Genomic DNA, 14,673 nt, shown 5'->3' on the forward strand with positions numbered 1-14,673 from the left:
ACACTCACATATTTTCAGATTAAGGAAAATGTGCATAAAATAAACGGGAAATTGTTTCATTGTGACCTAAACTCTGTGATAGCGACAATATCACTGCTTTCATAAGAGTGCATACATAATCTGGATGGTGTATTCATACATTCTGAAAAAATGCGGTAACATCTTTTTTAAATGCATTTCCACTTATGATGCAGGCAATAACCGTTTTGTAAAAATGTGCAAACATCACAGCCAGCAATTTAATGCATCCACAATGCACAATGAACGCATTGTGGTCTCGTTATAAAACTCACTGAGAAGAACAAAATTTCTTTTATGTATAGATGAGTCGAATTATGGCTCAAATTAGGTTTCGTTTATTAGAAACACAATTTTTAAGGTTTAACATGTTTTTTTTTTCTACTGATACATGAATTATTAACTCTCTATCACTGCATAATTTCAGGATCATTTGCAGCAATGCTGCACAGCTCTCATAGTAATAAATGTCCCTGTGATGTAATTTCATTTCCCGTAATAACATTATGACACTGCAAACATATTCCCAGCAGTCCCTGACATTTATTTTAATTAAACCTTAGATAATTTTTTTTTACCGTTTTTTTTCTAACCGCACAACAATCTGGGGAATTATGCGAACACGTATTGCTCCTAATGATGACATCCATTGAAATGATTTGTATAATTCTCACGGCATCTATGGCAACCAATGAGTTTAATTTTGGGGCATTTCAGGTCCAATGCTGTTGATTTCTAATCACTTCTTGTTGATTTTGGGGCAATTATGGGTAGGGTTGGGCATCGAGCATTGATGGGATCCGGGACTAACACTCCGAATTTTTAAATTTCGATTCAAAGTTTCGATACCCTGACTGCCGAACGGACAAAATAGGTGCCGAACACCACAAAGAAGCAGCCAGATGACGACTAATAACCACTACCAAAAGGTATGGAATCACCAGTCTCGGATGAGCACTTAGACATTTTATCATGAAGAACAAACTCAGATAAAAAACCTTAAAAAAATAATGAATTAGTTCAAAAGTGGTGGTCAGTAAATGTTACTTTTATAGAGCAGGTGCAGGGAAATATATGGAATCACTCCATTCTGAGGGAAAAAAATATGGAATCATTAGAAACAAACAAAGAAATAACTATCAAAACACATTTCTAGTATTTAGTAGCACCACCTCTGGCATTATTAGACACCTTGCAGTCTCTGAGGCATGGACTTGATGAGTAATCTTCATCAATTTGGTCTCTTTGATTGCAGTTCCAGATAATACTTGCAGGTCGGCGCCTTGCTGTGGACCATTTTTTTCAATTTCCACCACAGGTTTTCAATAGGGTTGAGATCTGGGCTATTTGCAGCCCATGACATTGACTGGATGAGTCTCCTTCAAGGAAAGCTTTAACAGTTTTAGCTCTGTGGCATGATGCATTGTCATCTTGGAAAATGACAAACATATTTTCAATTGAAGGGATAAGAAAGCTGTCTAAAATTTCACTGTTAACTTTAATGAAGATTTGACCTCAGCCATCTCCCCAGTGCCTTTGCCTCACGTGCAGCCCCATATCATCAAGGACTGAGGGAATTTTGATGTTTTCTTCAGGCAGTCATCTTTGTAAATCTGACTGGAACAGCACCAAACAAAATTTCCAGCATCATCACCTTGTCAAGAGTCTAGAATCTGTATTGGAAAAGGTGATGATGCTGGAACTTTTGTTTGACACTATGATAGTGGAATATTTTGATAGCAACTTGTTGGTTCCTTTTTTTTTTTTTTTAAACATTGACACCTAAACTTTCAATGTTAACTTGTGCATTGATTGAAGAATTAACCACAGCCATCTCCCCAGTGCCTTTGCCTGACATGCAGCCCCATATCATCAAGGACTGAGGGAATTTGGATTTTTTCTTCAGGCAGTCATCTTTGTAACTCTCACTGGAACAGCACCAAACAAAAGTTCCAGCATTATCACCTTGTCAAGAGTCAAGAATCTGCATTGGACAATGTGTCAAAAGTCAAGAATCTGTATTGGACAAGGTGATGCTGGAACTTTTGTTTGACACTATGATAGTGGAATATTTTGATGCAACTTGTTGGTTCCTTATTTATTTATTTTAAAAACATTGACACCTTTTTTTTTTTTAAACAATATCACGATTTTTGGCAGGAGCATGAAGAATATACGATCAATATTATATTTGCTGGCTCGACTTGCTGAATTACCATTTGTGTTCACTAGAGATGTCCCAATCGATCGGGTCCGATCACGTCATTTTTTTCAAAGCATCGGAATCGGCAAAAAAAAAATCGGCCATGCCTTTTTTAAATATTTATATATTTTTTAAATTAAATCGTTTTCTAATTGTATTTAACGTTACAGACATAATATGTTTCACTCTTCCAGAGTCTCTAGTTTAGGCTTAAGGTAGGGTTATCAAATTTATCCTAATAACGGCGGTAATTAATTTTTAAAAAAAATGTATCACGTTAAAATATTTAACGCAATTAATGCATGCGCCGCACGACCCACTCACGCATTGTCGCGCTCAATCTGTAATGGCGCCGTTCTACCTATATAGAGAGATAAAAGGCAGCATAAAATAAGTAGAGTGAATTTTGGCAGCCTTTGGAGCCTTTATTTAATTAGCTAAAACCTTACAATCCCTCTCCTTAAGATCAGAAATATCATGGGAAGCAATCTGGGGAAGCAAGGTAGCAATTAACAATTAACACCTTAAGTTATTTGCCAACGCAGAGAAGATATTTCAATTGGTAGCACTACGCCCAGTCATAGTTCCACTTCCCATCATGCATTTGGGCATGACTATATCATTTACTGAAAGCTCAACAAATACACTAGATGGCAATATTTAGTCACAATATACAAAGTCACAAGTCTTTCTATCCGTGGATCCCTCTCACAGAAAGAATGTTAATAATGTAAATGCCATCTTGAGGATTTATTGTCATAATAAACAGATACAGTACTTATGTACTGTATGTTGAATGTATATATTCGTCCGAGTTTTATTCATTTTTTTCTTAATGCATTGCCAAAATGTATATGATCGGGAAAAATTGTCGGGAATGATTGGAATTGAATCGGGAGCAAAAAAAAAAAAAGCAATCGGATCGGGAAATATCGGGATCGGCAGATACTCAAACTAAAACGATCGGGATCGGATCGGGAGCAAAAAAACATGATCGCAACAACCCTAGTGTCGCTCTGTTGCATAATGAGTTATAGCATTGCACTATAGCATGGAACTTAGCCTTAGCATTATCCTAACACACTAAAACGCTAATGTGGTTGTTTTAGCTTAAAGTCACAATGCTTCTGTTGGAATATGTTCAATTATTATCATATTATCACAAAAATGTTTGGTGTTTAACTATGAAATTCTATTAAATTTTCTTGAAACAAGTTCTAGTATCTTCCCAGTCAAAACGCATTGGATGTCCACTGCTGTCATTGGCAGTGAATGAGTTAAAACTACTCCCAGACTGTGTAAAAATGACTGAAGCACTGTAAACTTTCTAGAATTGTAGTAACAAAGCTTTAAATGCATCATAAATGCATCATTTTTATTCACTCAAGTCTTCCTAAGAACAGACAAAAAGATTCACACTGTGTGACATCCTCAAAGATATTTCTTGACCCTCCATGCGCTACAATTCCGCATTTTCCATCTTCAGAACTCCTCCGAGTGCAAAGCTGAAAGGCCACAAAAAGTAAGAGCCACTTAAATCTAGTTTAAGGTCAAAGGCGGAATGTTACCTGATGTAAAATGGTGTTTTTTTAAACAGATAATAGTTGATGCTCGCTCTTACATGTGAGGGTTTGGGTTATCTGGTGAATACCTTCCGATTCCTCTTCCTCCGCATCGGGTGCCACGAGGCTAGCGGCGAACGTCCACATCATTTCTAGCCAGTCGGTGCTTTCTTGCGGCGGCGGGGCCGCACCGGCGGAGGGGCTGGACTTGATTGGACGTACACCACCTTAACAGCAACGGAGCAGCCTCTTGTTACCTCACGATACGATTTGCAATACAAAGCTCACGATAGCGATCTGATGATATGGCGATATAACGATTGTCGATACATTGGTCAGGAAATCATTCTAGGATATTCTACAAACAACTAATAAACAGAAAAACAAGCTTCTGCTTCGAATTGCAATGAGTTTATCACTAGTAGACGTCCAATCCATTTGAACTGGGAGGGTGGCAGCGAATGAACATTCGTTCATTCGCTGCCATCCCTCCCACTTCAAACCGATTGAACGTCTATGGTCGTCATTGGCAGGTAATGCCAGACAATGAGGTCATTTTGGGCCATTTAAGGTCATTTACCTGTTAATTTTGAGTTGCTTACTGTTCATTTTGGGGTATTTTATGGGTCACCTCCTGTTTATTTTGAGTTACAGAACAGGAATTGACCTGGAAATCACCCAAATGATTAGGCAGTGACTCAAACTCAACAAGAAATGACCTGTAAATGAACAGAAAGTGACCTGTAAATGCCCCGAAAATCAGACAGAATTACCGCGAATGCTTTGGTTTCGAACGAACGAACGTTCCCAGTCTAAATGGATTGGGCGTCAAGGACCATCAATGGCAGCCTTACAGTTACCTGAGACATCATCATGGTGGAAGATTGTGGTAGCAACTTGTTGGTTGCTTTTTTTTTTTTTTTTTAAACATTGACACCTTTTTAAAACGATATCTCGATTCTTGGCAGGAGCATATCGATAACCTTTTGGGATACAAAGTATCACGATATATCACCATTTCGATATTTTGTCACACCCCAAGTATCTTACACACTAAATGCTGCTCCTCATTTACCCACGAAAAGGCAGCAGCACACTAAGCAACATTACCCCGTGCGAACCTTTACTCCCAATTTTCTAAAATGGCGAAAATCAACAAAAAAAGAAAGTTGACTGTGACAGCTGGCTGCAAGATCTCACCCCGTGGCGTCAAAATGAAAACAAGAACGGTGAGCAAAAATACCAGAATCACATGGAGCGACATAAGTGAATGACCTACAGAGAGCTGGGATCACAGTAACAAAGGCTACTATCAGTAACACAATGCGCCGCCAGAGACTCAAATCCTGCAGTGCCAGACGTGTCCCCCTGCTGAAGAAAATACACGTCCAGGCCTGTCTGCGGTTCGCTAGAGAGCATTTGGATGATCCAGAAGAGGACTGGGAGACTGTGTTATGGTCAGATGAAACCAAAATAGAACGTTTTGGTAGAAACACAGGTTCTCGTATTTGGAGGAGAAAGAATACTCAATTGCATCCGAAGAACACCATACCCACTGTGAAGCATGGGGGTGGAAATATTATGCTTTGGGGCTGTTTTTCTGCAAAGGGACCAAGTCGAGTCATCTGTGTAAAGGAAAGAATGAATGGGGCCATGTATCGAGAGATTTTTGAGTGAAAATCTCCCGTCAGCAAGGGCACTGAAGATGAGACGTGGCTGGGCCTTTCAGCATGACAGTGATCCCAAACACACAGCCAGGGCAACAAAGGAGTGGCTTCGTAAGAAGCATTTCAAGGTCGTGGAGTGGCCTAGCCAGTGTCCAAATCTCAACCCCATAAAAAATCTGTGGAGGGAGTTAAAAGTCTGTGTTGCGCAACGACCGCCCCAAAACATCACTGCTCTAGAGGAGATCTGCATGGAGGAATGGGCCAAAATACCAGCAACAGTGTGTGAAAAGCTTGTGAAGAGTTACAGAAAACGTTTGGGCGCCGTTATTGCCAACAAAGGGTACATAACAAAGTATTGAGATGAACTTTTGGTATGGTCCAAATACTTATTTTCCACATTGATTTGCAATTAAATTATTTAAAAATCAAACAATGTGATTTTCTGTTTTTTCATGTCTCTCATGGTTGAGATTTACCCATGTTGACAATTATAGGCCTCTCTAATATTTTCAAGTGTGAGAACTTGCACAATTCATGGTTGACTAAAAACTTATTTGTCCCACTGTATGATACACTTTTTCAGCCTGTTGTTCTCTATTCTATTTTTATTTTAAATTGCCTTTCAAGCTGACATGTCTGCTCTTGGTGTTAGATTTTAGCAAATAAATTTCTCCACAAAATGTGATTTATACTCCGGTGCAGCTTTTATATAATTTTTTTTCCAAAGGCATTGCGCATTTTTGGGGTGGTGCGACTTATACTCAGATACTATTTATAGTCCGAAAAATACGTAAAAGCCAAGCAAAGATTTCCTCAAATAAGTGTACACGTAACAAAGTGAAAGATTAAAGAAGCATTGTTTTTGTGTACTTGCCTCTGTTGGCCCGCAAACCTCGCCTGGCGATGGCGGCAGGAGGCGGAAGACCTTAGGGCGGGAAGAAACACAGGAAAATAAGAACAAAGAAGAAAACAAGAAGGCTTGATGCGACGTATTCAGGATAGAAGAACAAAGAGATGAAAGCGCAATCACTGAAGGGATGAAGTGCCAAGAGCCGCTGTTATTCCACCGCAGGTTTCCAAAACCTTTAGCGGCATGTTAGGCACGTCGAAAGAACAAATGTAACGCATGCTGTGAGCGCGGATACGGTTTTAAAGAGTTTTCAACACTGGAGTAGTAAACTTGAAAGTGCTGTTGGTGAAACTTAGGCGAGGAGGATGTGACAAAACAACTTCCATTGTCTGCCAATCACAGAAATGTCAGCGCATTAATCAGCTGTTTACAGGCGGAAATTACGGCGGCCTCAGTGTTTGATGGACAGCACCTAGGAGGTTTGAGCGTGTGAGGGGAAGTATTAAACAGAGTCATGCTAGCAAAAATATGCACACAGAAGAGACAAATATAAAACGGCATCAGTTTAGCCAACAACTGCTTTAATTTATTTCAACCAATCAGAATTGAGCATCAATTTGTCGCCATGTCACTGATCTTTTTAGGTAGTATCGTGTGTCAAACTCAACTTTATGGTGGGACACATTGTAGTTAGGGTTTCCTTCCCATTTCCATTATTTCTGTCAATTAGGGCTACCAAGATTACTGTAATTTTCTGACTATAAGCAGCTTTTTATTCCCCTTAATTTTGAATCCTGCGGCTTACAGTCCAGTGAGGCTTATTTGTTGATTTAATTGGGTTAATAGGCAACATGCTGCCTCTTAGCATGCATTCCAGCGCTACAGATGGGAATAACAATCAAAATTCATGTTGTGTGCTAATTATTTCTTCAGTTACTGTTCCAGTTGTTTCATTAAATACTTGTTATGGTATTTGCTAATACTTTATTTGACAGTGGCGTCATAAGACTGTCATAGGACGGTAATATTTATGACATGATACTACCATGGGCATTACTGAATGCTTATGTCAGATGTCATTAAGTGTCATCCGGCAAATTATGTTCCTAACTCCATTCATGTCCAGTTTGGATCGTTTCCATCCATTCAAAAGTGAGATAATTTGCCGGATAACACAAAATGAAATCCGTTATTTAAAGGGTATGACAACACCTGGGGAAATGCTAATATTCCATCATTTATCCATCAACGCATGCCTTTTGAATTCATATCATGCCACTTCGTGTAAGTACACACATCGCAACAACAAGAAAATGATAGAAATTAGGTCGATTGTCAAGCTAAAAGGACCCGCCCCCGAGATGCCGGAAATCTAGCATATTGTGTGCGTGACGTCACTTTCGGGAAACAGCCAGCTCAGTGCTTAGTACTGAATGGCGGCGATGATGGCGGACAATTTTGTTTCTATTTGCAGCGACAAATCCGATGAAACGAACATTCTTCTAATGGTGACGAGGACAGTTATGAACCTTTCTTTGGTGTTTTGGGTTATCAATTTGAGCCCAAACGAAAGCCAATGCAGCCTAATGAAAGGATCATTGAGGGAAGCAATCACACTGATGAAACCCCGACAACAGTTCGTGTGGGAAACACCAAATGGTATGTTTTGCATTTCTTTTAGTGAAGCTGATACACCGTGACCGCAAAATAAAGTAATGTATAGAATAATTATCATTTAATATGCTATCATCGGTTTCACTCTGCCAACCGACACAAATATGAATGGGATTAGAGCAGGGGTCCCCAACCTTTTTTGCACCACGGACCGGTGTGATTTGGGTCTTTTTTTTACGGACCGGTGTCTCACTTTTATATTCAGTTGGAGTCTCAAGGTTATCCAATGGTGCTAAAAAACTATTTACATCACAAACATACATGTGCAACACGGAAATGGCGTAAATTAACGCTTAACGACACGGCGAAGTCGTTAAGTGAGAGGTCTACGTGCAGTTGTTGTGTGCGCCAAACATGGCAAACCTAAGTTAATATTCCTTTCTTTAAAGAAAGTTTGTAGTGTGTTCTTAGGAATCGCTGCATTCGCGGTCCTTTTTAACGTTACGCGCATGCCAACTTTGTCAGAACACCGGCAATGTGCGGCAGAAAAATACAGCAAATATAAAATAGCATTTGTTTTTAGCCCCGTCGTGTTAAGTGCAGGGAAAAAATACAACTCACCCGCTGAATCAGTGGGAGGGCTGAGTTTGTTTCGTTGAGACGAGATGGTCCCAAGATGGGAGAGTGAGAGAAGCTAGCATCACAAATACACGATGTTGGAAATTGTACCACAGTTTTCAGCTCGCTCCTAGCGATGTCGGGATATTCCGAAGTGACTTTAATCCAGAACTTCGGTAGAGTTGTTGTCTCAAATGTACGTTTAAGTCACCGTGATTTGCGATGTCTACAAGCTGATATTCCTGTTCCACAGACATGCTCGAATCACTCGATTTATTCACATACGGCTCATGAATTCACTCCTTCGCAGTTCGTGGGTCTTTAGTAATTGGGAAGTAGCATAAATTTTGTTTTCTTTGAGGTTGTAGGCACATCTTCTGGCTCGTCAGGTTCCCGTTTCCCTGTAAAATTGCAAAATTAGCCCTCTTAGCACTGACGAACTTTACTCATTGTCTGCGTAGTCCAGCTCTTTTTCTCACGTTCGGGAACTCATGGGTACTACATTGCGACAAATGGCTATTTGTAAACCGCATAGCATGACAGGTTTGAACCATTTTAGCGATTTTTTGATAAAACACGAACGCAACTCTCTCGTCGATAAACAACGATGGCACCTGCCTCGACCTTTTGTTTCCTTGTTATGACGTCTCCGCCCCATTCGGCTGTTTCCGGAACACTTTCGGAAAGGTTAGTCATTTTCGATCTATTTTCGATAATTGCTCATTAATGTGATTGATTTTTTTGTTAACTTTATCAATATTTGTTATCTTGGCACAAAATGGTTCTATTGATGTCTCACACCCGCTTTGCGTTTTCATACCCTTTATTATTCATTAATGCTCATGACAGTGTCATGTCATAGTTATGATTGTCTAATGACTTTTCTCGCGTCATTCAACCAACGTGGTAACGCATAGTAACGCATGCCTTTACATTGTCAGTAACGGTAACAGCGTTGCCAAGCTGAGAAAAGTAATTAGATTACTCACTATTGAAAAAAATAATGCTGTTAGTAACACCGTTATACTCTTCACGCTGTTATTAACAACACTGCATAAGGCTGTAAGTTGTTTCAGCTAAAATATGTTTGTGTATGCATTTGTAATTAAGTTTACAGCTGTAGTTTGTGGATTTACCTTTGAGCGATTTGCTATAAGAATTGTAAATACGTTAGCATTCATAGCATTTTAGCTAGCGGACTTTTGTTAGGCAAATTAGGCTAATTTAAGCTACTAAATGTACGCATTGATCAGACTCGATGGATGTTTGAACACCAATTGTTTTGTGTCAAGTGTTTTTTTGTTAAAATGCGTGTGGTTTTGAACATCAGTGTACATATGTGTCTTGCAGCTTGAGAAATTGTCAAAAGTGAAGGAAGTAAAAAGCTTCAAAAAACACAATTGCCTTGTTTGCCGTCTGTAAACCTGAACAACTTCACGTTTAGTGAGGACAGAAAACGTCGTATTAATAAAGTAAAAAATAACATACTGTGAGGTACAATAAGGTACTGTTTATGCGACTGGAGACAAAATGGCGGATGACACTCTGGCATCGTAAAGTCGAAATTGCGTAAGTAGAGTACGTCTTCACCCAGGATTATCTGTATAGTAAATATGCTTGCTGAAATCCACCTGTTTTTCACTTCCTGACAGCGTCTACGTCAGCTGTACGTGGCTCCTCCCATTTTGCACTTGCAATGGGCCACCTTTCACACTGGTCTGACGCGAGTGTGAAAGAGCCTTTAAGGGTTAAATTATACAGTTTCAAATTTAGCTGGACAGATCATTTTATTCTAGTACTTTTTGTATTAAAAATATACTACTACTACTAACTATTGTTTTCCCCTGTCACTCCAATATGTGCCTAATTAATTCAGGTTTGAGTAAAATAATGTACCGTATTGCACCGCATCGAAATATAAGGCGAAGTTTCAATGAAGGTGTATTAGTAGTAGTAGTCTGGGTTGCATTATACATCCACTAAACAAAGCTGCGTTAAGGCGCACTATTGGCTTTTGAGAAAATTGAAGGTTTTTAGGTGCGCTTTATAGTGCGGAAAATACGGTATTGTGACATTATAATTATTATAAAAATAAAAAAAAAATCACTTTTCACATTAAACCCATCAAACCTGAGCATGCTACTGAAGGACTTGATGCGTTCGCGTCTCTAAATCAATAAATACACTGAATTTAGTTGCTATTGCCACTTCTGATTAAATGAAACTTTACCCACTGAAATCAAATCATGAAGTGAAGTACACCCTCTTTGCTATTTTCAGCTCTTTGAAAATGGCTGAGATGAAACGCAACTTCAAAAAGGCAAACCTACGTGCTCATTTCTCATAAAAAAAAAATGTAACATCAACATTAAAAATAACCAAGCCAACCAATAACCAATAAACAAAGCCTTAAATATAAATAAAATTGCACTTTGTTATGGTACAACCCCTAGCAAAAAGTATGGAATCAGCAGTCTTTATCATGTAGATCAAACTCGGATAAAAAGCTTGAAAAAATAATGAATTAGTTCAAAAGTGCATTCAGAAACACTAAAGAAAAATGAATAAAAAACATTGTGGTGGTCAATAAATGTTACTTTTATAGAGCAAGTGCAGGGAAATATTTATGGAGTCACTCCATTCTGAGGAAAACAATATGGAATCATGAGAAACAAACGAAGAAATAAAAATCAAAACACATCTCAGTATTTGGTAGCATCAGCTCTGGCTTTTTTGACAGCTTGCAGTCTCTGGGGCATATACTTGATGAGTATTCTTCATGAATTTGGTGCCAACTCTCTTTGATTGCAGTTGCCAGATTATCCATGCGGAGCCTTGCTGTTGACCTTTTTTTTTTTTTCAATTTCCACCACAGGTTTTCAATAGGGTTGAGATCTGGGCTATTTGCAGGCCATGACATTGACTGAATGTGTCTTTCTCCAAGAAATGCTTTAACAGTTTTAGCTCTGTGGCATGATGCATTGTCATCTTGAAAAATGACAAACATATTTTCAACTGAAGGGATAAGAAAGCTGTCAAAAGTTTCAATGTAAACTTGCCTCCCCGGTGCCTTTGCCTGACATGCAGTAGAGCAGGGCGGTAAACCGAAAATTTCCCGTTACCGAAATTCTTCACGATGACCGACGTAATTTTGACCATGTCGGTAAATTCGGTAATTTAATAAAACAAGAAAATATAGTCTTTTCATCCCGCTTTGACTCTGGGTTGTTCGGCTATGTTCATTCCCCTTTAAGAAAGCAGTCAGTGTGCTTACGTATGGAGTCACGTGGTTTTCAGGAAGCCAAACATACAAAAGCCTGGTAGGCTAATGCTAGCGGCTAACGCTACAAGCAAACGTGATGGAGTCGGGCTTAAGGGAGCTGTGCGAAATTTTCACCCGACATTAGGTAAACTCTTGGCGGGTTCCAGACGGGCTTTCACTCACTGTCCTCCCTGGTTCTCACGATTTCAGGAGAGGATGCTTTCAGTGCTTTCTTCTGGTAGCCAAGCCACAGGCTAACGCTACAAATGAACGTGATGGAGTCGAATAGCCGCTCTAACCTTGTCGAAACGGCTAAAATTAATGAGTGAACTAGGCACGGACTTCATCCATAGCAATCATTATGTCACGTTATTTGTTATCTCTGTGTGATTTCTCTGAAAGCTTTGATGATGGTAAAGCACTCAGCATAAAGTATAATCAAACAGTGAAGCCTATATATAATGTGACAGTTTAATGGCCACAGCTGTTTTTCTGTATGTGTTTGCTTTATTCTGCCATCATAAAATCTTTAAATATTTCATTGGCATCAGGGCAATACAGCTTTAATCTAGTTGTGTCTGTGTGGGGGTGCCTGTATTAAAAAATGTTCTGGAAAAAAAAAACCTGAAACCTTGACGTAAACACTTGTGTTGAATAATTATGTCACAGCAGCACTTACCAATAAGTAGTCTGAAGTGTACTGTTAAAGCTGCAAGTCATTTGTGTTACAATGACATGTTTGCACAGTCGTCAGATTGATTTTTATAATGTACATTTTTCAAGTCATACAAGCTGTTATAAATGTTCACACTAGAATTCTTATCGTTTACAATATATATTTTTTTATACATAATGTTTAGACTGCATGTGCAACTGTTAAATTGAAAGCTGGTAAATACATTTAACGAGAAACGGTTAATTTGTATTCCATGCATTGATTCATTCATTCATTTTCCATGCCGCTTTTCCTCACGAGGGTCGCGGAGGTGCTGGAGCCTATCCCAGCCAATTACGGGCAGTAGGCAGGGGACACCCTGAACTGGTTGCCAGCCAATCGCAGGGCACAAGGAGACATACAACCATTCACGCACACACTCATACCTACGGACAATTTAGAGTGTTCAATCAGCCTACCATGCATGTTTTTGGGATGTGGGAGGAAACCGGAGTTCCCGGAGGAAACCCACGCAGGCACGGGGAGAACATGCAAACTCCACACCCGAAGCCCGGGATTGAACCCTTGATCTCAGAACTGTGAGGCAGATGTGCTAACCACTAAGCCACCGTGCCGCCTGCATTGATTCAAATTTTCAAATTATATAACAGTCCGCTTGGCCGAATTTATTGTCATTTATTGTTATCGAGGTAATTCTGCTTAATTTACCGTGATACGTACTTAAGGCCATATCACCCAGCCTTAACATGCAGCTATATCTCATCAAGGACTGAGGGAATTTTGAAGTTTTCTTCAGGCAGTCATCTTTATAAATCTCACTGGAACAGCACCAAACAAAAGTTCCAGCATCATCACCTTGTCAAGAGTCAAGAATCTGCATCGGACGAGGTGTCAGGGGTCAGGAATCTGCACTGGACAAGGTGATGATGCTGGAACTTTTGTTTGGTGCTGTTCCAGTGAGATTTACAAAGATGAATGCCTGAAGAAAACATCAAAATTCCCCTCAGGCCTTGACTATATGGGGCTGCATGTCAGGCAAAGGCACTGGGGAGATGGCTGTGGTTAAATCTTTAAAAAATGCACACCCTATTAAAAACCTGTGGTGGAAATTGTAAAAAATGGTCCACAGCAAGGCTGCATCCTGCAAGGATGACCTGGCAACTGCAATCAAAGAGAGATGACACCAAATTGATGAACAATACTCATCCCGGAGACTGCAAGCTATCATAAAAGCCAGAGGTGTTGCTACCAAATACTAGAGATGTGTTTGGAATGTTATTTCTTTGTTTGTTTCTCATGATTCCATATTTTTTTCCGCAGAATGGAGTCATTCCATATATATTTCCCTGCACTTGCTCTATAAAAGTAAAATTGACTGACCACCACAATGTTTTTTTTTCATTTCTTTTAGTGTTTCTGAATGCTAAAGAGTTGCCCTTTTGAACTAATTCATTATTTTTTCAAGCTTTTTATCGGAGTTTGTTTTACATGATAAAATGTCTAGGTGAGTGCTCGTACGAGAGACTGGAGATTCCATACTTTTTGCTAGGGGTTGTATTTGAGTAGAGTAAAAATCAGCAAAGATTTTTTTTTTCAGAGCAGAAAAAATGCAGGTTTGAAGGGGTTAAAAAAAATAATTAAAGGGTGACGGTTATTTGGCCGGCTGGCTATACCAAAGAGGTTTCCCTTATTTTTTTTATCCCAGGGAGTTGGCAATCTCCTCCCACCCAATCAACCTGGATTAGACAAGCAGCAAATAAGTACAGTGTCATCTTACACCGCAGGTTTGATTCCCAAAACCCAAATCTACACACATGCAAGCAAGCAAAGCAGTCAAAATGTGGATGTTTTTACCAGGAGATAAACACACGGGGTCGTCACAGTATGACGTGTACTCTTTGGGGGTGGATGGCAGGTGATGGACAGCGTGAGGATGCGCAGAGGAGGCGTGAAGGGGGGTTTCAGGGGTGTCAAGGAAGAGGAGGAGAGGAGTAATGAGCATGGAATACGTGGAGGAGTTGCCAATGGGAGAGATAAAAGAGCAACTGATGGAAAAGGACGTTCGTCATTGGAGTACATTTAACTGCGCTCGAGTACACGGGTTTTATGACTAAATCAAAGCCATTGATTTTTGGGTATGCGGCGTTGTTTAAGAGGACGGTTGCCCTTTGAACTCTGCGTGTCGATTCCATTTAGATCTTTT

At 39.6% G+C, this 14,673-nt stretch overlaps 1 protein-coding gene across 8 annotated transcripts in view; it reads right to left on the bottom strand.

Moving 5' to 3' along the window:
- Positions 1–3,455: 3,455 nt before the first annotated feature.
- The window catches only part of LOC130908054 (triadin-like), a 31,933-nt gene continuing 20,715 nt past the window's right edge, over positions 3,456–14,673 (bottom strand). For 3 of the 8 annotated variants that reach the window (XM_057823663.1, XM_057823662.1, XM_057823664.1), the window contains exons 4-6: positions 6,325–6,375; positions 3,843–4,010; positions 3,473–3,726 (exon numbers count right to left, since the gene is read on the bottom strand). In XM_057823663.1, the coding sequence (XP_057679646.1) occupies positions 3,704–3,726; positions 3,843–4,010; positions 6,325–6,375 (242 nt within the window). In that variant the 3' untranslated portion in view covers positions 3,473–3,703. Of the gene's footprint in view, positions 3,727–3,842; positions 4,011–6,324; positions 6,376–14,673 lie in introns of all 8 variants that reach the window. The other 5 variants (XM_057823668.1, XM_057823665.1, XM_057823667.1 and 2 more) reach the window with 5 other exon arrangements.

The sequence above is a fragment of the Corythoichthys intestinalis genome, chromosome 19 (assembly GCF_030265065.1).
Source record: "Corythoichthys intestinalis isolate RoL2023-P3 chromosome 19, ASM3026506v1, whole genome shotgun sequence".
NCBI lineage: Eukaryota > Metazoa > Chordata > Actinopteri > Syngnathiformes > Syngnathidae > Corythoichthys > Corythoichthys intestinalis.